Source organism: Cetorhinus maximus, chromosome 11, assembly GCF_964194155.1.
Source record: "Cetorhinus maximus chromosome 11, sCetMax3.hap1.1, whole genome shotgun sequence".
Taxonomy (NCBI): domain Eukaryota; kingdom Metazoa; phylum Chordata; class Chondrichthyes; order Lamniformes; family Cetorhinidae; genus Cetorhinus; species Cetorhinus maximus.
The window spans coordinates 56348822-56374943 of record NC_135889.1 but is presented as its reverse complement, the minus strand read 5'-3'; the positions used below and the strand labels follow the sequence as shown (position 1 = coordinate 56374943).

General features: G+C 42.8%; 1 protein-coding gene across 7 annotated transcripts in view; it reads left to right on the top strand.

Moving 5' to 3' along the window:
• Positions 1 to 26122, top strand: part of osbpl6 (oxysterol binding protein-like 6) — a 200434-nt gene that overhangs the window by 110914 nt on the left and 63398 nt on the right. For 5 of the 7 annotated variants that reach the window (XM_078552020.1, XM_078552021.1, XM_078552017.1 and 2 more), the window contains exons 7-10: positions 5657 to 5789; positions 5885 to 5988; positions 7108 to 7200; positions 18370 to 18538. In XM_078552020.1, coding sequence (XP_078408146.1) covers positions 5657 to 5789; positions 5885 to 5988; positions 7108 to 7200; positions 18370 to 18538 — 499 coding nt within the window. The remainder of the gene's footprint in view (positions 1 to 5656; positions 5790 to 5884; positions 5989 to 7107; positions 7201 to 18369; positions 18539 to 26122) is intronic. The other 2 variants (XM_078552023.1, XM_078552022.1) reach the window with 1 other exon arrangement.

Here is a 26122-nt window from a genome sequence, read left to right as displayed (position 1 = left end):
CCGTCCCCCCTGCCCCGGAGCTGGCAAAATAACAGTGGAGGCAGGAGGGGATCCTTAATTGGCCACTTAAGTGGCAATGCCTCAATTGGGTTCCCAGCAGGCAGTTTTTCTGTCACCTTTCTCAACATTGACAAAATGGCAGTGAGAAAACATCGGGCACCAATGCTGATAGCTTTCTATGCTACTTTGTCAGCCTTTCAACCTCCTAGCCTGGCCCCAAAAGGGATAGTAAAATTCAGCCCAATTTGTGACTCTTTTTTAGGAGGATTAGCGTTTTGATTTTCCTCTAGCTTCTAAATTTAGAGTGGAATATCTCTTGGACCTGTCAGTGTTGTGTGCTTTGAGTAAGTGAGTTTCATTTAACCCCTATGCTCCTTTGGGGAAAAAAAATTGAAGGAGTGGACGACATTTGTCCCACTTTCCATGTCCCATTTTTGGAAATAGAAGATCTAAAAAATTTTTTTCATTTTGAGGAGATAGTGAGAGCCCATGTCGGATGTGGAAGTGGTCCCAGTGGGATAGTTCTTGGGATTACTGCCCTGGTTAGAATTTCAAGTTCCATGGGGAGGGAAAACTCATTGCTTGATTCATTCTGCTGAAATAGAGCAGCCTAATGACTGATAGTGAAATGGCCGTGGCAGAGGGGTTTGAAGGACTGAAAGCCAGGCTACAGTATAAAAACCCAGGGAGTTTACATTCATACACATGAAGCAGGTTGATAGATTACCATTCAGGAATACCCTCATCCCAACAATATGATAAACCTTTAAATGAAATCCCCTTACTGCCAGCACAAACCCACATATGAGCAAGGTGAGCACTATTATAACGTAAAGCATTTTGGAAAATCCTATTCACAGATTTTAATCATGATGAAGATTAAAATCAAATGTCAGATGTATGTTCCACCGTTACTGACTCATTATATGGGAGCACTGCAGGTACACCAGCAAAGAGTTGCTTATTGGCTAGTATATGCTACATCATTGTCAGTTCGGCAAATTTGTTTAGGAGAATTTTAGACATTCAACAAGGGTTGTTCTTACTAAGTGGTTCAATTTGCTAAATATTTGCAAGCGAACTATTTGGAGGAGTTCTCACATCATTACTAAACATAATTAATCTTATTTGGGTAGAGCTGAGTCACCATTTGTCTTTGAATCCTAACTGATCATACCGAGGCCTGAGTTTTTGCCATGACAGAGAGCCTCTCATGAAAATGGTGCAAGTGCCTGAACATCCCACCCCGCAACACAGCAGTTCCCAGTTTCGCAGAGGCGGGAATAAGGGCGGTTCACATTTCGTGCATGCGTGTTTCAAGGAGGCAGCTGGCCAATTAAATTGTCAGCTGCCTCCACTCGTTCAATTTTGGTAGCCCAGGAGTGTGAAACCTCAAGTGTGCAGATTAGACCTGGTTAAGAACAAGTCTGAACTTTGTGGATTGATTTGGATACCCCTTTGGAGAGATAAGGTAACCCTTTGGATATGGGCACCTTTCGGGGAGGTAGGATGCCCTTTTTTGGGGGAGGTCAGGTGCCCTTTGAGGAAGGTCAGGTGTCCTTTAGAATTGTTAAAGTATACAAAGATGTGTGTCAAAAAAAATACATAAACGTATTAACTGTCAAGCTCATTGGAACTGTCAACACACCTGTCAAAATCAACTGTTAAAACTGTCAAGAGGACCTGTCAAATGTGTCATGCAGACCAGTCGAGGGGTCATGTCAAAAGTATCAAGAGGACCTTTCAAAAACACTGTCAAAGGGAGCTGTCAAGGCATTTAAAAGTCCTGCCCTTTAAATCTATGAAAAATTGTTGGGAGTGTTTTTTAAAAAAAAGATTGCTTGCTATTTCACTCTGTTTGTTGATATATACCTGAGGGCTCCCATTACTGGACTACTGCTGCATGACTGATTTCACAAGCATCCATTATCATAGTAAGGTGCCTGCAGTTTCGCAGTTTGATTGACAGCTACAAATGTTATAGACTCTTGGAAGTAGGACTATGAATTACATTCTTGTTGTTATCAGGCTTTATATAGTTGAAGGAATGTAAATTTAGTAAATGGGTTTTTATGAATGGGAGCTTTTTTTCACTATAGCGAAGTCTGTAATAGACATAGAACTTTATTTTATCTCGTCTTTGCAAGGGTCCTGAGGCCTGCGCATGGTGGATATTGGGTGAGTTGGCATGGTAGGTGTAAGGGAACAGGGTGGTAGGTGGGTGGAATGGGTTGGCCATGAGGGGCCATGGGGGCTACGTACAGGGTCATAGGTGGCATGGAGGGTGTGAAGGGCCATCGGGGGCCTGGATACAGTGGCATAGCTTGACATGGAGGGTGTGATGGGCCATGGGGGTGGGGTACAGGGCATGAGGTAGCATTGGCTGGCATGGATGGGGCATGGGAAGTGTGAAGGAGTTGAGGGGTGTGGGCTGGTGGGAGATTTCATGTTTACTTTTTTTGAAATTTTTGGACATAGTGTCGGAGCCCCGAGACAGGCTTTCCGCCCACCCATCTCCTTATCCGGCATCCTGCTCATTACTACTGGAGTCACCTGCCTCAGCTTCCAATATAGCCTGCCTTTCCGGACCAAAAATCTGATGTCCAGGCAGCCGTTTTTAAAAGTCGAGTTCGCGAAGCCAGGAATTCTCGAGACACTGCGCACCCGACTCATGGAAGAAAATCCAGGCCCTAGAATCTGGAGAACAAATGAAGGCTCTAATTGCTTTAAAGTACATTAATTGAAATAAAGGTTATTCTCAACATTTCCCCTTTCTGAGTGACTGCTGACAACAAAGTGGAAGTCTTGCATTTGCATGTGTGCATCTCCACTTATGTGCTCCAATGTCTGACATCCACCAGACTGAATTTGCGTGTGCACAGAGTAGGTACCAGCCCTTGCGTTATGAATTCAGTAGACACACTGTTTCTCATTGCCATTCAGTGACAATATTAGTTATTTATAGGAAAAAATTCTAATATTGTATGAGCAACTGCATGTTTCACAGATGTCACATTAATCCTGCTCTTACTAAAGTGACATGTTACCACAGATGGAAATGAGACCTTGAAATCTCATGTTACTTTTTTCGTTATATAGTGCCTTATGGTTGAAAATATTGGTGCTCATCACATGATTGTGTTCCAATAAAGTCAGCAGTGTAGGTTGAAGAAATTTTCAATGCTCAGGTCCCATATTTCCATAATGATCTTGTAACCTTTGATCTTTATAACCTTTTTACTTTTTGGTGATACTAGGTTGTTTTAATTGTATGCTATCATTCCTCTGACATCAACTACATACAATACCACTAGGAAGCTACTTAAGTGAGACACACTGAGGTGTTTAACAAAAATGGGGATTTTGTGTTACTTCCCCATATGTCCTGTAGACAGATATTTTTAAATGGATGAAAATAATATAAACTTACTAGCAGTGAACATGGAATAAAAATAAAACAGATGAGTAATCAGGGAGCAAAGGAACAATACTAAAAAGAATTAGTAGAAAATATCGTGTGAAGCTAGGGCAGCGAGATGGTATAATTAAGGGGATAATGCAGCTAACAAAAGATGAATAGAAGTTGCAGGCATCAATACCAGAAGAAGCAAATAGGATGTTCACAAATGACCTGGACCTATTGGAATGCTGCTTCCCAAACTGGGCAAGATAGCTCTGTCGGTGTTCCAACTGAACAATGCGGCATTCCGTAGGGATCGTTCCCTCCGGGCCACCCTGGTCCACTCCTCCATCACCCCCTACTCCTCAACCCCCACCTATGGCACCTCCCCATGCCCACGCAGAAGATGCAACACCTGCCCCTTCACTTCCTCTCTCCTCACCGTCCAAGGACCCAAACACTCCTTTCAAGTGAAGCAGCATTTCACTTGCATTTCCCCTAACTTAGTCTACTGCATTCGTTGCTCCCAATGCGGTCTCCTCTACATTGGAGAGACCAAACGCAAACTGGGTGACCGCTTTGCAGAACACCCGCGGTCTGTCCGTAAGAAAGACCCAAACTTCCCTGTCGCTTGCCATTTTAACACTCCACCCTGCTCTCTTGCCCACATGTCTGTCCTTGGCTTGCTGCATTGTTCCAGTGAAGCCCAACGCAAACTGGAGGAACAGCACCTCATCTTCCGACTAGGCACTTTACAGCCTTCCGGGCTGAATATTGAATTCAACAACTTTAGATCTTAAACTCCCCCTCCTCCCATCCCCACCCCGTTTCCTCCCCCCCTCTCTTTTGTTTTTTTTTCAATAATTTATATAGATTTTTCTTTTCCCACCTATTTCCATTATTTTTAAATCTACAACTGTAATACCTTGCCAGTCTTTCCACCCCACCCCCACTAGAGTTGTACCTTGAGTGTCCTGCCATCCATTCTTAATTAGCACTTTTCTTAGATAATATCACCACCTTCAACACCTCTTTGATCCTTTTGTCTGTGACATCTTTTGATTATCTTCTCCTATCACTGCTTGCTTGTCCCTACAACCACCCCACCCTCAACTTCTCTCCCCCCACCTCCCACCTTAAACCAGCTTATATTTCACCCCTCTTCTAACTATGCTTCAGTTCTGTTGAAGGGTCGTGTGGACCCGAAACGTCAGCTCTTTTCTTCTCCACCGATGCTGCCAGACCTGCTGAGTTTTTCCAGGTAATTCTGTTTTTGTAATGTAGTATAAGGGTCTGGCACATATAGGGTTAATGTGGGACTGAGTATACAGTACTGCCCACACAGATACAAGAGAGTACATGGCCCTCATCCAACATCAATCAAGTGTTTGACAGAGCTGTGTGTACCAGCAAGCATTGAGACAGCTCCTAGTTTGTACCCTTTACTGTATATTTGTATATAGTTCTAAGAGTCAACAAAAACTTACAGTTAACCTACATATGACTACGAAGACTTCTTCAGACCTACCGAACCGTAGCCAACACTTTATAACAAACAACAGTGCCTCTTGGGTGAGCAGGAAAACCTCAATGTTGCCTTTTGGGGAAGGCAACTTACCTATGACTCTAACTCTGACCTTTCCATTCACAAATATGAGAAAAATGGACCGCAAAACCAATTTACATTGCATTGGCCATTCTTTGAAGCAACAACTGACATTCATGCAGCTGGTATTGACCCACCTTCTGGATGGGATCATGAAACACATGCAGTATAAGGAAACAGCACCTCATCACTGACCCAACAGCAGAGGTCCTTGGATTCGACCTCCCTTGAAGACTGTAGACAGCAAATTTGCATGGGCCTTGGGCAATGTGGCCACCTGCTTCACAAGTGGAAGATGAGGGATCACCTGAATTCCGTTTGTGGTCATGAGTCCCACACCATGGAAAATATCACATCCACCTGCCCAATAAGATTGGTTGCCCAAAGCACTTCATTCCTCCACTTGAAAATGGATCAGACTAGTTAATGTTTGAAAAATATTCAGCTACCTCAAATTTGAGAGCAACAATGATCTTGAACTGGGTTTGAAGGAATTTGCATCTTTCAGCAAACATCAGATCCACTAAAGGATCAACTGCATTTGGCTCCAGTGTTTTGTGGTTCTCCTCATTTTACTGACCTGTAGACTAAAATTTAAATTTATTTTGTGTTTCATGTAGTATCTCTGTTTTCTTTATATATACACTTAGCCTCAGCAGAACAATTTCACATGGCAGACCTCCATTCCATGCAGTACAAGTCTACCTGCTTCCTACAGCAACAGCCAAACCAAAGTTGCAGCATGGTTGTTGGAATCTGAGGAAATGAACAAGTGTGCTAAAGGTACTTTGTTAAACCTATTTAAATAATAATAACCTATGTTCTTGGACCTAAAGATGACAATAAGGATATATCACTTGTCTTTCTGATCACTGTAGATCTTGCACATTGCCAATCAAGCCTTGTTGAACTCAGCAAACTTCTACAAAATCTGGAGATCCTACAAAGAACACAGTCTGCTCCAAATTTCACTGATATGCAGGTATAGCGTAATATCTATATTTCTTTTAATATTGATTTTGTGACACAAAGGCAATATGGATATATATAACCTGACAATTGAAAATTTAGGAAACCTTGAAATTCATAGAAGCTTCGGGGTAAAGTGCTTCTTTTAATACTACTTTAAAAACTTAATGTTTACATGCACTTGTATTAATCCATTAACTCATAGATGATATATTTTTAGTGTATTTGAAATGCATCCTTAGACATTCCCATTAAAAATGTAAATTCTTCCTGGTACTCAAGAATAGTTCAGCAATAGATTTCTAATTGCTTTTTAGAAATGCTATCTGATTAGTGACTGTTACATATACAGGAAAAATAACCTTAAAGCAGTGTTGCCCCCTACAGTTTCTGTGCTCTATATAGCTTTAATGGACATCACTTGGGTGAATTGAAAGGAAATAAATCTAAATTTATCTTCCTCACGTCATATGCACTTTAGCAATTTACACTATTTTAAGAGGTTAAGAACTTAGCCAACATTTTGTTGCTTATACTTGATTATTTTAGTCAAGCAGTACAAGGTTGCTTTCAAAAGGCTAGTTAGTGTGAACCAAATTGGCCAGCTTCGCAAGGAAGAAGCTAAACTTGGAATACTAAATATGGAGTAAGATATCATGTCAGCAATTAAAGAGGGAATTGAGGTGACGTCATGAAGTATAAATCAAAGCTTGAGCAAACCAACACTCATCAGGATGCTGAAATTAGATTGCAGCTTTCAAGTCATTTCCTGCTATAATTTATTTGGTTAGGGAAGGGGTGGTTCAAGTTTTGAGCAAGCAGCAGCTGTCGGTCCAGATATCGACATCTCGCTACATCCCTGCACTTGTGTGATGGTAATTAACAGCTTGTGACATCATTATTATGGGTTTATTAAGAAATAAATACAGCTGGTCACGGAAAAAAAATTGAAACCAGTAGATACTTGATTATTCATTTGCTTTCATGTGGTTTTGGAACATCATGCCAAACTGATTCTACATATTTTCTCTAGAAAAATGTAGTTCCTAAATTGTCCTGGTCTGTGTGTGTGTGCTTGTTAGTAAATTTAACGGCCTGTTTGTCTTTGGCTTTAACCATTTGTATAATGTAGGCTAATTGCATAGATATTACAAAGAAAGACAAGCGTGTCACCAGAAGATGGAGAACAAAAAGTGTCAGCAAAGATGGAAAAATGCAGCTTCAGGTACTCAGTTCACCTTTATAATGCTGTCACTTGTTAGACTAGACCAGTTACAATAATGCCTTTTATTCTGCAATCTTCATAGGCTATCACTATTTCCAGTAATAGTAAAATAAATTTGTATATTCTAACCCAAATAGCAATTTCACATTTTGTGAAATTGTGTTTATCTCATGAACATCCCAGAATGAAAAGCTTGGATAGTTTATAAACTTAGCATATTACATAACTCAATTGTCATCCAGTTGCAATACAGAATTAGGATTAAATGATTTGTAGCGATCTGCTGTAATGGCATGTCATATGTTTGCATTGCATTATGAGACTGCATGGGGTAATTTTGAGTTTAACCTATAATGTAAAACTACATCAAAGGCCTGTTATATATCTCCCTTGTTTTTTATTTTTATTGATGGTCAAAATTAACTCCCTCCCCTATTACAAGCAATGAATCAAACAAATTCATGATGTGAAGTAACCTGGTGGAGCCTTTGAGTACATTCATAAATGTCTGAGTTATTCCCTATTTTAAACACCAAAGGACAAAATACAGCCTTCAGACATGTCCATTAATAGTTCAGTATGTGAAAAGCTATTCTCTGTGGTTAAAACCAAAACAGCAAAAAGTTTTTTCCCATTATGTCCGTATGCAATTTCTAACAGTTTGGTGGGAAGGGTGCCTGCTAAGTACTGATGAGATAGTAGATAGGGATCAGAGATTTAACTTTCTGAATATCTCAGTTTATAGTCTCTGAAGCTCTACAAATGTGTATTTGACACTTAACATTACTTTATAATTCAAATCTAATATTTATAATGTCAGCTGGCACAATTTTCACAAAATATCCGGCAGACTTATTTCCTTCTTAAATCACAAAATAAATTAATGAATGGATCAAAAATGACAAGAGAAACTTCCAATTAAATTATTCAAAAATGTTGATTATTTTTGGCATAATTTCTTATTTTTATGGCTTAAAAGACTGTTTTTAATGACTGGTAACCAACTGAACCAATCATTTGTTTCTAATGGAATAGTTGAGCAGTTTTATTACCACTGACAAAATTGTGTGCAACTTCCAAATGGAGCCCTGTACATTGAGAAAAGTATATTAATTAACGATAACTATCATAACAGACGAATATATTTTTAATCACATGAGCTTGAATGATATAAACTTCTCACGACTGAAAATAATTTCCCTGGATTAGCTTCATATGGCTCAGGAGCATCATCTTTCAGTTTTACTAATTTTCTTCCGGAGGAGAATAGTAGATGAAGAATTCCACAAATTAATGTTTTTCCCTGAGGAGTATGATACTGTTCTTCGTATAGCATTGGAGAAATGTTATATTGTTGAAGATGCCATCTTTCAGATGAAATGTTATTGAAAGTCCCATTTGCCGCCTCAGTTGGGTATAAAAGGTCCTATGGTAATTTTTCTAAGTGTATAGAGTTCTCCAAGTGGCCTGACTAACATTTCTCCACCAACCAGCACAATGAAAATAAAGTTAACTGGTTATTTATCTTATTGCTGTTTATGAACTGTGCAGTCACTTGCTTATGTAACAGCAGTGTCTGCATCTCTGCATAGTTTATTAGCCATCAAGTGCTTAAGGACATACTGTGGATTTTAAATATACTACATGGCTGGATTTTACCAGCCCTCTAGGGATGGGCTGGGAGGATGGTGGCTGGTGGTGATGGGGGGCTGTAATTAGGGCGAAGGAAGGCAAGGAGTGGCTGGTGAAGTGTCTGCCACCATAGCATTATGCCGGTGGTGGGGAAGGTGAAAGAAGGCTCTCCCGCCCAGAGGTCAATTTGTGCCACTTAAGTGACCAAATAAGGGCCTCTCACCTGTCATTACTGTGGTTTTCCCACTAGTTTGGAGCTCCACTTTGCAGGAAGACCACCTGGTGAACTGTGTCAGCCTCCCTACAGACTTGGAGGTGGGGTCCGCCTAACCAGGCACCCTGTGGCCCTCAAAATAACACCCTGATAGATAATGCACCCCCCCCAACCCTCACCAACCACCACCCCCTCACCTCACTGGTACCTGCTTGACTGTCCCAGAAACCCCTGGCCCCATTCACCTTGCTACGGCTGGCATCTAATGCTGCAACCTCTGGCTTGGGTGCAGTCCAAGCTGTGGCCAGTGCTTCCAGTGGCGCTGCTGGCCCTCCAATTGGAGGGCTCTTGGAGGCAAGTTTTCATCCCATACATGGATGGAATGTGGCTACTTAGCTGCAGGATGAGTCTAAATTGTGGTCTGGGGCTGCCCAAATGGTTGAGGTGGGATTGACCCCAGCTTTCCAGCCTGTTGTTAGGGCCCCTCCGCCCCAACAAAATTCACCCCTATAAATGCACATTCTACTTGCACTTACAGCAGCCACTGAGTTGAACCCAAACATGTGTGGACCATCCTTTTAGTGACTTGGTTGGGAAGAGGTCAAGAGGAGCCCCTGCCAGAACATCAGCCTACAGATGAAAGAATTGATTTCTTTAATCAGAGAATTGCTAGTTTAATTGATTTATTTTCTGACATATCCACCACATTAAGAGTTAGTTGGATAATCTTCCAAGGGAATTCTACGGTTACACACTATGAAGCATCCTGTGAAAGTTGGACCATGATGACAAGAGGGTTTGGTAGAGAAGGAGGATAATGATAAGGAAAATAATTTTCAAATCAGTTTAATGCTTATGTCGCAGTTGGCCTCATTGTTGTCCCATAGCAAAGGCCATTCTTTCAAATTTTTCATCAGCCTGAGCCCATAACTTTGGGCTTCCTTGTAGATCCCTACATATCATGGCTACAAAAAGTATTGGTTTGTCTAGGAAAATTTTCAGGAGTTGCTTCTAAGAAAGGCTTATAGAGTTCACCAAGGGACTGATCATGTTCTGAGCAGATCCTACAATTGTCTGCCAGGTCCCCTCCCAATACAGGAGTATACTCGGGAATCTAAACATTCATGCATCCTAGTTTGCAGGTAATGTGTGAAAGGGGCTTTGCAGTTCAGAAATGTATATGTTACCAACTACATTGGGCAGGATTTGTCCATCAGAAGCCTACACAGATGAGATCTGTACTTAATCTCATTCCCCGTCACTGCAAACAGATCCAGTTGTAGTTACCTGGTCTGATAGCAGTGGACGTTTTCCATCCCGAAAGCAGAGTTGTTCATGAGGAATTTAATTGACTCAGACAGTTGTTGCCCTGCAGACTTCCCAAATCCCATCTAGTGCAATTAGTACTCTCCTTCAGGATCCCCTCTGATGCACTTAAGCATTCAGTCTGTTGCATGGGGTATTCCTACAACTACCACCTCTTCAGCTGTAGCAGCAATGGGTATCACCTTGTTGGATTGGGGCATAACTATGAGACAGATGAATACAGAGCAGGTGGCCAAAACTGCCCACAGAACGCATTAATTGCTTTGCGTTATTAGTCATCAGTCCTAGGCAGGATGGGGCACATTTGGGCAGCAGTAATGACAGTTGTCCATTATATCAATGAATAAGGAGGAACTTATTCTTGAGTGCTGTGGACAGGATATAGTCTAGATGTACATGTCAGCTTGCTTTTCTTGACTTAGCATCTAACTGAGATAGATAATATAAAACGAGATACCATCAATTATTTTACAATTCTTCAGGCAACTTAAATTATCGTATAGAAGTTTAGTGAATGTGCAGTATATAGATTGACTAGTGATGGATCTGTTTGCATCTCTAACCATCCATCAGCTCCTATGTTTCTTTGGGGCCAGTGGTGCATCTTTTTCCATACACAGAAGCTTAAACACTCTTGTTCCAGTTCCCTGATTCCCAGGGTGCTTCAGAAAGTATACTTCGAGCAGGTGATAATACCATACTCGTCACAGCTTTTCAACAGACTGTTTATAAACGATATCAACTTACCCTGCAGGCAGCATCTGGTGTCACAGCTAGATGTCAGATACTATATATGGAACAAGAGTCCTTTTGATTAACAGCATGGTTGTTGAATACCAACAAATGTTGCAGCAATGTCTCACCATCAATAGTTGATTCGTTCCAATAAAGCATAAACTAATAGGGCTTACAGTACAACATAGGAAAGGTTTATTGTGTTAACTATGCAATGTGTGAGCTATATCATACTTTAGAGTATTGTTACAGACTGAGATGGGAGGAGTGCACAGTTAATTCTAGCCCCACTTCTCCATGGGTTGCAACAATAGTTTAAATGTTTAATTTACCCATAAAACTGGCCAGTTGTTTACCTTTGATACTATTATTCTCAGCATAAAAAAATCTCTAACCAGGCTTCTTTCAGTAAACAAAAAAAAATTGATTTATTATAACACAAACTACTTTCTAAAAGCAAATTAATAAGCTGGTTAACATACAAGTTGTAATTTAGAAGTGTAACAATTTTCCCCTTTTTCAAAAAACAGATATTCGAACCCTCATACACACACACACACAAACACGAAACAGGACAAAACAAACACAGTCCCCTGCAAAGGCTGGAGTATGGGAAAGTTTCTTCTAAAAGGATAAAATTCGAAGAGACTTCAACACTGTTGGTCTAACAGAATTCTGTCACAATAGGTCTGGGAGTTGCTTCAGATAGATTTTTTAGTGAAACTGTCCTTGATGACTCCTGTTTATTACAACTTTACAGACGTTCAAAAAAAACAGATGAGTTATCCTAGACTGTTTAACACAAAGTTGGAGCAGAGAGCAGGAAAGCGAGTGTCTTTTCTTGCAGCCTGCTTCTAAGCACACACGCGCACACACACTGACTGAAAGTTTTAAAGACTAAGATGTTCAAAGAATACTTCTCTTAGGCCAGGTGTTTTTAACCAATCAGCAAGAGTCTTTAGCCTGGCAACAGTAGTTCTTTGTTAACTTAGATATACAAAGTATCTTTTCCCTCTCCAGGTGCTCCCTGCTGGACATCTATCTCGACCCGTGGTTTCTTGGAGAATGGCATAGTCACAGCCCCAATTAATATTGCAAACTTGTAAAAATAACTCGGAAGGAAGAATGCCCAAAATTCAACGTTCTTCAAATTTTTCCAAAAAACAGGTTATTCACAATATTTAGAACATACGTTTAAACCGTTTTCACCAAAAGCTCTATACCCTTACTGCTGCTTAAATGCCCTTCTGCAAACACTATCTCAGATTGAACCAGACTTTGCGCACTCAAGGTTCTATTTGATCTGGTAATGACAGATATTGTCTTTATCACAGTCACCCCCTACTTCTAGCACGCTTCTGCTTCTACCTCAGCCCATCTGCTATGAAGACCCTCACCCATGCCTTAGTAACTTCCCGAATAGAGTGTTCCATTTTCTCCTGACTGGCTTCCCGTTCTGTACCCTCCGCCTTGAGCTCATCCAAAAATCCATTAATAACTACGGAAAAATACATGGGTAGAACTTCGGTTTTGGACACGATTGCTAATCTGTGTGCAAGTTGCGCCCAAAATTGTGGCTGTTTTGAGAATGTTTTCATTTTCACAAGTTTGTACTCAAATTCATCTGCATATCACAGAATGCAAAAATTGCCATGAGCCAGTGCAATTGGGCAGTGTTTTAAAGCATAATTTTTAAAAATTCTTGAAAAATGTTCCCTGTTTGAGTTGTAACTTGTTAAAGTTTGATTAATAAAGCTACAGATGGGTTTATCATGAAATAAGCATTTTTAAACACAGTGACAATCTACCATCTGTGAGTAACCTTACTTTTTTTCATTTATGTACTGTGGGCATTACTGACGAGGCTAGCCTTTATTGCCCATTGAGAAGAGGGAAGTGAGCCACCTTCTTGAACAGCTGCAATCCTTATGGTAAAGGTACACCCACAGTGCTGTTAGGGAGGAGGATCTTGACCCTGTGACATTAAAGGAACAGTGATATAACTCCAAGTTGGAATGGTGTCTAGTTTTGGAGGGGAGCTTGCAGGTGTTGGTGTTCTCATACACCTGTTGCCTTTGTCCTTCTAGGTGGTAGAGGTCATGGGTTTGGAAGGTGCTGTGAAAGGAGCCTTGGCAAGTTGCTGCAGTGCATCTTTTAGATGGTACACATTGCTGCCACTGTGCATCGGTGGTAGAGGAGTGAATGTTTGATGTAGTGGATGGGATATTAAATTATTGAAAGTGACTTCTAAAAAAAATATAGAAACATTTACTAGTTATATTGAGTTTTAGTAGTCAGTTTCTTAGTAAATTCAAAACAAAAATCAAAAATATTTTAAACCATGCCCATTGAGCCTCTTTGAGAGCCTTTAAACAGGCGCAATTAGCTCAACCTCCCAATTGTGAGTAATTCACCCTGGGTGTCTGGCCAGTTTTGTGGGCAGGGTCAGCTTCTAGAGTCATGTTTTTAAAACTAGCGCAAAAGATTCTTGATTTCAGGCAAACTACATTGGCAAAGACAGATCGACCAAATAAATTATCCCAGTCCTTTTAATAATATGCTCGTTCATGCAACATGTTTAGTCCTAGTTGGATAGAAAGCTAACTTAATGGACACTGGGGATCCTTTACAAACTCCAAGCCCAGAAGTTCCAACTCATAGGCTGAATCCAGCCTGCTACCCTTTTGAACAGCCTACAAAGCGGCTCTCGATTTGAGAAACTGTCCAGCAAGAACAGCAGAACTGATAGAATCATCAGAACAAAATAATTAGACTGCAATGTTTTCAGTGGAAGAACAAGGAGCTGATGATATGCATTACTCACAACTGCTATATCGCTGTTCCTTTACTGTCACAGGGTCAAGATCCTCCTCCCTAACAGCACTGTGGGTGTACCTTTACCGTAAGGATTGCAGCTCATTATTTGGATTGGTAAGGGGATCAAAGGTTATGGGGAGAAGGCGGGAAAATGGGGTTGAGAAACTTATCAGCCATGATTGAATGGCAGAGCAGACTCGATGGGCCAAATGGCCTAATTTCTGCTCCTATGTCTTATGGTCTCACTCGGCAGCTATCTGTACAGAACTTTTGAGTATCATGGACTCCTGAGTTAAATCGTGACAAGTCAGGGATCGGTGCTACGGGAGTCGGAGGTGTACTGTTAGACTGCTGTGCTTCCACAAGAAGGCTGGGCAGTGGTATCTAAAATGTTAACTCTGTTTCTCTTTCCACAGATGTTGCCTGAGTATTTTCCAGTTTTCTGTTTTTCTTTCAGACTTCCAGCATTCACAATATTTTGCTTTCCTTATGGACTGTAGAATCTAGTGGTTTTATTTCCAAAACCCAATAGCCAGAACTTTAGGAATTGTTAAAATCAATATTAATATTTAATATAACCTCTAAAAGAGAACAAGAAATAAGTAGTGTTATAGTTTGAAAGATATAAGTATAGTGTTAGAGCAAAAACCCCTCCCTCCAGCAGCACCGCCGCACCCTTTTTCAAAGCTGCGCGTGCCCCCAGTTTCATTTTATTCTTCGCCTCATCCGACGCCTCAACAAGAAACTTTTTCTCTTTCTCTCAAGTGCTAAGGAACGCAAGCTCCAACAACTCATCGACACCAACACCCATCTGGGACCCTCCACCCCTGCTTGTCCCTCCGTCCCCAACCCATCTTCTAATCCCAGCCCCAGCCGCATATTCACTATACCCCCTGACCTTCCCCTCTCCGATGCTGAACGTTCAGTGCTCAGCAAAGGACTTAGTTTCATACCCTTACGCTCTCATCTCAATGAATTTCGGGCTCAGCACGATGCTGAACTCTTCTTCCGCCGTCTTCGTCTCCGTGCTCACTTCTTTGGGCAGGAGTCCTCTCCCCGTTCAACGGATCCTTTTACCCACCTCCAATATTCTCCCTCCACCTGGACCCCTCCCTCTGGATTCTTACCTTCTCTTGATCTTTTCATTGAGAACTGTCGGCGTGACATTAGCCGTCTCAATTTCTCTGCTCCTCTCACCCATTCTAATCTGTCTCTCTCTGAACTTACTGCACTCCATTCTCTCAGGTCCAACCCCAACATTGTCATCAAACCCGCTGACAAGGGTGGTGCTGTTGTTGTCTGGCGCACTGACCTCTACCTCGCGGAGGCTGAGCGTCAACTCGCAGACACTTCCTCCTACCTCTCCCTGGACCATGACCCCACCACGGAACATCAAGCCATTGTTTCCAGGACTATCACTGACCTCATCTCCTCTGGAGATCTTCCTCCCACAGCTTCCAACCTGATAGTCGCCCAACCTCGGACGGCCCGCTTCTACCTCCTAACCAAAATCCACAAACAGAACTGTCCTGGCAGACCGATCGTGTCAGCCTGTTCCTGCCCCACGGAACTCATTTCTCGTTATCTTGACTCCCTTCTCTCTTCCCTTGTCCAGTCCCTTCCCACCTACATCCGTGATTCCTCTGACACCTTACGTCACATCAACAATTTCCAGTTCCCTGGCCCCAACCGCTTCCTCTTCACCATGGACGTCCAATCCCTCTACACCTCCATCCCCCACCAGGATGGTCTGAGGGCCCTTAGCTTCTTTCTTGAACAGAGGACCGAACAATCCCCATCCACCACTACTCTCCTCCGTCTGGCTGAACTTGTTCTCACACTGAACAATTTCTCCTTTAACTCCTCTCACTTCCTCCAAATAAAAGATGTGGCTATGGGTACCCGCATGGGCCCCAGCTGTGCCTGTCTCTTTATGGGGTATGTGGAACATTCCTTGTTCCAGTCCTACTCCGGCCCCCTCCCACAACTCTTTCTCCGGTACATCGATGATTACTTCGGTGCTGCTGCATGCTCTTGTCGGGACCTGGAAAAATTTATTAATTTTGCTTCCAATCTCCATCCCTCCATCATTTTCACATGGTCCATCTCTGACACTTCCCTTCCCTTCCTTGACCTCTCTGTCTCAATTTCGAGTGATAGACTGTCCACCAATATGCATTACAAGCCTACCGACTCCCACAGCTACCTCGACTACAGCTCCTCACACCCCGCTTCCTGTAAGGACTCCATCCCATTCTCTCAGTTCCTTCGCCTCCGTCGCATCTGTTCTGATGACGCTACCTTCAAAAACAGTTCCTCTGACGTGTCCTCCTTCTTCCTTAACTGAGGTTTTCCACCCACGGTGGTTGACAGGGCCCTCAACCGTGTCCGGCCCATCTCCCGCACATCCGCCCTCACGTCTTCTCCTCCCTCCCAGAAACATGATAGGGTCCCCCTTGTCCTCACTTATCACCCCACCAGCCTCCGCATTCAAAGGATCATCCTCCGCCATTTCCGCCAACTCCAGCATGATGCCACCACCAAACACATCTTCCCTTCACCCCCCCTGGCGGCATTCGGTAGGGACCATTCCCTCTGGGACACCCTGGTCCACTCCTCCATCACCCCCTACTCCTCAACCCCCACCTATGGCACCTCCCCATGCCCACGCAGAAGATGCAACACCTGCCCCTTCACTTCCTCTCTCCTCACCGTCCAAGGGCCCAAACACACCTTTCAAGTGAAGCAGCATTTCACTTGCATTTCCCCTAACTTAGTCTACTGCATTCGTTGCTCCCAATGCGGTCTCCTCTACACTGGAGAGACCAAATGCAAACTGGGCGACCGCTTTGCAGAACACTTGCGGTCTGTCCGTAAGAAAGACCAAAACCTCCCTGTCGCTTGCCATTTTAACACTCCACCCTGCTCTCTTGCCCACATGTCTGTCCTTGGCTTGCTGCATTGTTCCAGTGAAGCCCAACGCAAACTGGAGGAACAGCACCTCATCTTCCGACTAGGCACTTTACAGCCTTCCGGGCTGAATATTGAATTCAACAACTTTAGATCTTAAACTCCCCCTCCCCCCATCCCCACCCCGTTTCCTCCCCCCCTCTCTTTTGTTTTTTTTTCAATAATTTATATAGATTTTTCTTTTCCCACCTATTTCCATTATTTTTAAATCTACAACTAATACCTTGTCAATCTTTCCACCCCACCCCCACTAGAGCTGTACCTTGAGTGTCCTGCCATCCATTCTTAATTAGCACTTTTCTTAGATAATATCACCACCTTCAACACCTCTTTGATCCTTTTGTCTGTGACATCTTTTGATTATCTTCTCCTATCACTGCTTGCTTGTCCCTACAACCACCCCACCCTCAACTTCTCTCCCCCCGCCCCCCACCTTAAACCAGCTTATATTTCACCCCTCTCCTAACTATACTTCAGTTCTGTTGAAGGGTCATGTGGACTCGAAACGTCAACTCTTTTCTTCTCCACCGATGCTGCCAGACCTGCTGAGTTTTTCCAGGTAATTCTGTTTTTGTAGTGTTAGAGAAATGTAGAAGAAGAGAGTGTGTGTGATGGAAAAGGTTTGAGGGAGATGGAAGGGAGAAAAAGATGGAAATGGGAAAGAGAGACAAAAGGTAGAAAATGAACGTAGGGGAGAGGCAATAGAATGTATTCATGTTGCATACTCCCCGTGGGATTCATGTGTGGGAAACATGTCTGGAAATAGAACTATATTGCTGTTTTGCCAAACCTTTGCCCTGTGACCCATTCAGTTGTAGCTCTGCACAGGGAGAACCAGACTGATGAATTAATACTCGAAAGTCGAGTGAGAGAGAGTTATGGAGAGTGTGGTGAGGAAATGTGGAGATAGAGAGACTGAAGTGTACGATTAAGAAAGGAGGAAGTTGGAAGTTGCACAGTCTGACAATTCCCAAGAAGCACAAAATATATTGGAAGTGCCATGTAATCATGATTCTCTGAGACTCAGAAGCAAGTGTCCAACTCGTGATTGTGATGGATCTGGCCCACTGCTGTAAAAGTTTGAACACTTCTGTTCTAGGCTTTAAAGCAATATCTAAATACATTTCCAAATGACCATTAATGTTACAAAATCAATTAAACACATATTACTAGATTGTGGATATAATTTCATATTTGTAATATATAGGAGGTCTAGTGGCAAGGTGGTAGCGTACCTATCTCTGGGCCAGAAGCTACGGGTTCAAGTCCCACCCAGGACTTGCTGGCCACAGAAAGAGCGTTTATAACTTGGTTTCGTGGATTGTAATCAGCCGGGAATCCTTCCACCACCTCCCCACTATTCCCCAAAGGGAAAAATGTGTGTGAGGATACGCTAAGAAAAATTATAATTACTTTTGTCTTCTAGGGATAGTGATGCTGTAGGCATTACTAAGTTGATTTGTTTACACTTGCAGGTTCCCTCCAATGCCACTATGTCTCCACATCGTTTGCACTCTTCAAATCCTAATCTATCTGCTGACATTGGAGAATATCCAATACAGCCAAGTCCACTTGCGGACTCCCCTGATTCTACTGCAGATTATACTAAACTTCAAGAAGAGTTTTGTCAAATTGCACAGAAAGGTATTTGAATTCTTAGAGATGGTTTGTTACCAGATTTGTAATTCTGTTTGGTGTCAGTTAGTCATCAACACATCTGACCGAGATCAGACAATTCATTCTGTCTACGGCAAAATAAACGAATTAAAATAATTGAACCTTGACAGATTATTCCATTTTATCTACGTTGCAGCATCTTGAACCGAAGTGAAAAAGTGATGAATCTTTCTCAAGTTACCAAAATAAACATGATTTTGATGTATTGCTTTTACTAATGTTATCTAATCAGTTTCTTGTACATTTGTGAAGCACCTTTGTGACTTGAGGTGTTAGAAGACCAATTTCAATCCAGTTTAGCCAATGAAAGAACATGGGCCAGAATTTTACAGCCCTGCCGCGGCGTGTCTCCCCCCCAGTGGATACAGCGAGCCATTTAAATCTCCATTCAGTTCAGCAGGACCGTAATATCCCACTGGGCGGGAGGGGCCGTAAAATCCTGGCCATGATGTTGATCTAGCCTGTGACAGTAATGAACTCAAACACTACATATTTCTTGGTGATACAGTGTAGGATTTTCTGCTCTGCAAAGACCATGTATTAAATCAATTGAGCATTGTAGTAAAATTCTATGTTGGCAATGAATGTTTTTTCCAGCTTTTACAGAATATTTTTGAAGGTGGATGATATGTAATGAAATTTAGGGTTTTGCTCTACAAAGCATAAATTAAGTATTTCAAAGGATCCTATGGATTTGTATGCACATCTGAATATTACTTACAGTTCAAAGGTGTACATTTTCACAATCACTAAAGTGTTATGATCCCAGCTGATGTTACAGCTGGACAAGCCTGATCCCAAGGTGGAGCCCAGATTGATAGATCCTAAATTTTATTTGTTTGTTTAGATACGTGGAGATTAGCTACTGAACAGAATCACAGGAGCCAGCTGATGAACTTTTGACAAAAAAATAAAACATTTATCCAACAAGAAAAGATAAACTATATTACAATACTCCTTCACCCACAACTATACCTTTACAGATATGTATGGATTTGTAAGGATAACACAAGTTACAAAAGCTATCTTATACTCTGATGTTCACAGTAAGTACAGTCCATGTAAACCAATTAACAACCTGTGGTGAGACAGACAGCACTCTGAAACCAAGTAACACCTCAACCAGATGCTATGGATCTCTCCTCAACTACCCCCAGATGCTTTTCACACCGTGAGCCTACCGGTCTCACCAAACTCCGTCTTTCACACAAGGGTTTCCAATCTTCACTCTCTAAGGACTCGCTTTGGAATCTTCTCCCAAACTAACGCTTTCCCTCTGACGCCTTCTGCAAAGGTCCACCTCCAGGGTTCTGAACTCTCCTGAAGTTCCTCTCCCCACATGCATTTAAGCTTTCTCCACGCACTCTCTCACCCACTCAGCTGTCAATAGTACACCACTGCTTCACATGCCCATAGCAAAGAGTTACAGACCTTCAGTTGCCTCTTTGGACCTTCTGACTTCTCACAAATCTTTATATCGCTTTGACTCTGCTTCCTGCAGCTTGGAGCTTTAAGCTTGGAGCCTTTCTCTGCCCCACACTCTTAACTTCACCTAACAGGACCTTTTCCAGGTTCCTGTCCTTCCTTTGCCTAGAAGATCTGCTTGGGACTTTCTCTTGCCCCACTCCCTTGGATTCTTGGGGACTTTCTTCTTTGGCTTGGGACTTGCTATCTGTTTTGCTCCAGTTTCTCTCTGGCAGTTACTTTCAATCAATATAGCTTGGGACTGGCTAGCTGCCCCTTTTAGGCTGCTTCTGCCTGGCAGCTGTCTTCAAAGCAAAACTCAAAAACTGCTGTTTCTAGTTTCTTCTGTGTGTGTCTGTGTGAGGGGCCTGCCTCTCTGGACCCTGTTGCTAGGCAACACCCCAGTTTTTTTACTCTTGTGTTTGCTTAACTTCTCTTACTGTCGTAAACTCTTATTAGAAATGCAGACACCTTTTAAAGTGAAACTAAAACTCAATTTGACATTTTCCTAACCCACAGATACAGAAATACCAATCAAACTTAAATATTAAAGCTAAAACTCATCCCTAACACCCACAAATACCAATATAACTTATTTAAACTATCTCTATTTCCTAACAAAAGAAACTTGTCTGTATATTCATAAATAATGTGAAATGAAAAAAATGTTACAAAATCATCAAATAATCTTCCATGCCATGTACCAACAAAGATCAAAAGCAAAAATATGGAAAATACCACACCACTACCCTAGTGATTATAGGCTAAAAGGAATGGTGAGATTAATTCTTAACATTAGAAAAATGTAAATCTTTTGAGTTGTATAAAATATTTGAATCTTTAAATTCTTGCTACTCTAATTTGATTATGTGGGTTTTACAGGGATTTAAGGTTTCTTTAACATCTCTTGCATCTTTATTTAAGAAGGTATTTCTTCTACATCCATTGAAATTGTTGCCAACCTCCTTAAAAGAGTGTATTTTAAAAATGCATCACCAGCCTAGTTTAAACATTTTATCAGTGTTGTTGCACAGGCTGCCGGTGAAAAGGATGAATACACAAATAATGCTAGCAATCATCAAGAAAAGAGAAACACGCAGATTGTCACTAATACTTGAACATGTAAGTTCATGGGGAGGCAATGGTGTCGTGGTATTGTCACTGGTCTAGTAATCCGGAGACCCAGGGTAATGCTCTGGGGACCCAGGTTCAAATCCCACCATGGCAGATGGTGGACAACATTTTTCAATAAAAATCTGGAATTAAAAGTCCAATGATGACCATGAAACCACTGTCGATTGTTGTAAAAACCCATCTGGTTCACTAATATCCTTAAGGAAGGAAATCTCTTGTCCTTACCTGGTCTGGCCTACATGTGACTCCAGACCCACAGCAATGTGGTTGACTCTTAAATGCCCTCTGAAATGGCCTAGTAACAAACCATGTTACAAATCAAACTTAAATATTAAAGCTTAAATGTAACAAACCGCTACAACGACACAAAAAAGGAATGAAACCGGACAGACTACCCAGCATTGACCTAGGCACCGGAAACGACAACGGCAATCGCAGCCCTGTCGACCCTGCAAAGTTCTCCTTACTAACATCTGGGGGCTAGTGCCAAAATTGGGAGAGCTGCCTCACAGACTAGTCAAGCAACAGCCTCACGGGATCATACCTTACAGATAATGTCCCAGACTCCACCATCACCATCCGTGGGTATGTCCTGTGCCACAGGCAGGACAGACTCAGCGAGGTGGCGGTACAGTGGTATACAGTCAGGAGGGAGTTGCCCTGGGAGTCCTCAACATCGACTCCGGACCCCATGAAGCCTCATGGCATCAGGTCAAACATGGGCAAGGAAACCTCCTGCTGATTACCACGTCCCGCCCTCCCTTAGCTGATGAATCAGTGCTCCTCCGTGTTGAACATCACTTGGAGGAAGCACTGAAGGTGGCAAGGGTGCAGAATGTACTCTGTGTGGGGCACTTCAATGTCCATCACCACGTGTGGCTCGGTAGCACCACTACTGATCGAGCTGGCTGAGTCATAAATGACATAGCTGCTAGACTGGGTCTGCGGCAGGTGGTGAGGGGAAGAACATACTTGACCTCATCCTCACCAACCTGCCTGCCGCAGATGCATCAGTGCATGACAGTATTGGCAGGAGACGAAGTCCCGCCTTCACATTGAGGATACTCTCCACCGTATTGTGTGGCACTACCGCCGTGCTAAATGGGATAGATTTTGAACAGATATAGCAACTCAAGACTGGGCATCCATGAGGCGCTGTGGGCCATCTGCAGCAGCCGAATGGTTCAATGAAGAGTGCAGGAGGGCATGCCAGGAGCAGCACCAGGCACACCTAAAAATGAGGTGTCAACCTGGTGAAGCTATAAAACCAAACTACTTGTGTGCCAAACAGCATAGGCTCTGTGATAGATGAAGCTAAGCGATCCCACAACCAATGGATCAGATCTAAGCTCTGCAGTCCTGCCACATCCACTCGTGAATGGTGGTGGACAATTAAACAACTCACTGGAGGAGGTGGCGCCACAAATACCCCCATCCTCAATGATGGAGGAACCCAGCACATCAGTGCAAAAGATAAGGCTGAAGCATTTGCAACAATCTTCAGCCAGAAGTGCTGAGTGGATGATCCATTTCGGTCTCCTCCGGAGTTCCCCAGCAGCACAGATGCCAGTCTTCAGCCAATTCGATTCACTCCACGTGATATCAAGAAACGACTGAAGGCACTGGATACTGCAAAGGCTATGGGCCCTGACAACCTTCTGGCAATAGTACTGAAGACTTGTGCTCCAGAACTTGCCCAGGTATGTCATGTACACAAAAAGCAGGACAAATCCAACCCGACCAATTACCGCCCTATCAGTCTACTCTCCATCATCTATAAAGTAATGGAAGGGGTCATCAACAGTGCTATCAAGCGGCATTTGCTTAGCAATAATCTGCTCACTAATGCCCAGTTTGGGTTCCGCCAGGGCCACTCAGCTCCTGACCTCGTTACAGCCTTGGTTCAAACATGGACAAAAGAGCTAAACTCCTGAGGTGAGGTGAGAGTGACTGCCCTTGACATCAAGGCAGCATTTGACCGAGTGTGGCATCAAGGAGCCCTAGCAAAACTGGAGTCAATGGGAATCGGGGGAAACTCTCTGCTGGTTGGAATCATACCTAGCACAAAGGAAGATGGTTGTGGTTGTTGGAGGTCAGTTATCTCAGCTCCAGGACATCACTGTAGGAGTTCCTCAGGGTAGTGTCCTAGGCCCAACCATCTTCAGCTGCTTCATCATTGATCTTCCTTCCATCATAAGGTCAGAAGTGGGGATGTTCGCTGATGATTAGTGTTCAGCACCATTCTTGACTCCTCAGGTACTGAAGCAGTCCATGTCCAAATGCAGCAAGACCTGGACAAAATCCAGGCTTGAACTGATAAGTGGCAAGTAACATTCGCACCACACAAGTGTCAGGCAATGACCACCTCCAACAAGTGAGAATCCAACCATCGCCCCTTGGTGTTCAATGGCATTACCATCACTGAATCCCCCACTATCAACATCCTGGAGGTTACCATTGACCAGAAACTGAACTGGACTAGCCATATAAATACTGTGGCTACAAGAGCAGGTCAGAGGCTCAGATGTGGTGAGTAACTTGCCTCCTGACTCCCCCAAAGCCTGTCCTCCATCTACAAGGCACAAGTCAGGAGTGTGATGGCATATTCCCCACTTGCCTGAATGAGTGCAGCTTCAACAATACTGAAGAAGCTGGACACCATCCAGGACAAAGCAGCCCGCTTGATTGGCACCACATCCACAAACATTCACTCCCTCCACCACCGACGCACAGTAGCAGCAGTGTGTACCATCTACAAGATGCACTGCAGGAATTCACCAAGGCTCCTTCGACAGCACCTTCCAAACCCACGATCACTACCATCTAGAAGGACAAGGGCAGCAGATAGATGGGAACACCACCACCTGGAAATTCCTCTCCAAGTCACTCACCATCCTGACTTGGAAATATATCGCCGTTCCTTCGTTATCACTGGGTCAAATTTCTGGAACTCCCTTCCTAGCAACTGTGGGTGTACCTACACCACATGGAATGCAGCAGTTCAAGAAGGCAACTCACCTTCTCAAGGGCAACTAAGGATGGGCAATAAATGCTGGCCCAGCCAGCGAAGCCCACATCTTGTGAATGAATATTTTAAAAAGTGTAGGATTTTCCATTTAAGGTATTCTACCATTCGTCAGGCGCTACAGGCTGTCACCTCATTTGCACAACTTATCAGAATCCATTGCTAGAGCAACTGCAGTCAGCACTGTGAAACGATGGCCCAAATCTTCCAGTCTCCGGATCGTCAGCAACCGGACGTATGACCAGAAATGCACAACGGGTCCCTGTGGAAGTCATAATGTGCTAACCTATGTGGAAATTGCCTGGGAAGTTTCAACTGCCAATGGGTAATTTCCCTGCTCCCCAGGACTCTCCGCAAATGTCTCTGATTCTGACTTAGAGCCAGAGGCTTTGGACAGTTCCAATGTACTTACCTGAATAGTTATCCAGGAAATGTTAGGCAGAAAAAACTTAGTCTACCTCCTGTGTAACTCCAGAACTGACACCCCCGGTCACTCTCACTGACCCCCAATTACAGATCCCCTTTTGACTACCCCAACCACCTGACTACACCCCCCCCCACAAGATCTGGCTACCACCTCGACCACCTACTACCGCACCTACCAACCACCTACCCTCCTGCCACCCTACCCACCTACCACTTCACCCACCTGTCATACTACCCACCTACTACCTCACCTACCTGACATACCCACCCTACCCACCTGCCCCCTCACCCTCCCCATTATCTTACCTTACCCACCTTACCATCCTACCCATTCATTCATCCACTAACATTCAAACTGGACCTTTAAACTTACTACTCGGCAGCTGTCTCTTTAAAAAGAGGGCATGGCTTGTCTTTCCCTGACTCTACCCCGCTACGACGGAGCTTTCTGAGGGATGTTATGCTTGTACTTCTGGTAAAGCCGGGCTCAGAAGACCTGGCAAGAAATGCAGAGCAATGTCGAGTCGGGGGAACGTTCAAGTGGAGCAGCAATCAGACGATGATTGCTCTCCTGGGAAGATCCGGGCCATTATGTTTCAATAATTGGCCTAACTTTTCTTGTTAACTCATCATTAAGTACAGCAATCCAGAAGAAAATGAATGGAGGTAAGCTCTGACAATGATAGCAAGTGCACTCATCTCTCTTCTTTGCCTAGTGGCATCCTACGTGTACATCTTCTTTCATTCGTAGTTCTTAAGCATTATACTTATTACTATAGTCATATCATTAGTGATGTCACTTGGTGACAGTAATGTGTTTACATAAATATTCATGTTTAGTACTATTGTTTAGAATTGCAAAAATTAATTTAGTTTGTAGTGCAAAGATTTGGAAACTAGATTAGAGTTATAGATACTCTGAGCCAACCGTAATATTTTTCAATGAACTAGCTATATATGTTCATTAAATCCCAGTGATTGCTTTGTTAGATAATGGAAAATTGAGACCTAGACCCTTGAAAAACTGGAAACTAGATGAATCTTTTGACCAGAAACATTGCTATAATATGGTAAAATATGACAAGGTTACAATGCTTACATTTACTTGGAAGGATTTTGTGAAGCAGAAATGCCGTAAGATGTTCTCTTTCAAAATGGTTAAATCCTAGGGCTGATCTTTGTTATCCAAGGTTTGCTGACAAGTCATTTTGAGCCAAAATAAACCTTGATTGTACCTGTCCTTGGATTGAAAAAGATATAAAGAAGTAGTAAAAAGTGCCATTTAGTTCAGATTTTGTCTGAGAAAATTCCTTGCAGTGAGGCAAATCTTTACTTTTGGCTGACTTTAACTCAGAAACTCTGCTGCTGGTACTATTCAGTTAAGTTTTCTTCAACCAATGGCCCTGCCAGTTATGTCCTTCATGAAAAGGAATCATGCTAGATTAGACAGGTTCCGTGGCAATGACACTTCCATCAAAATTTATTTGAGGACTGAAATTCCA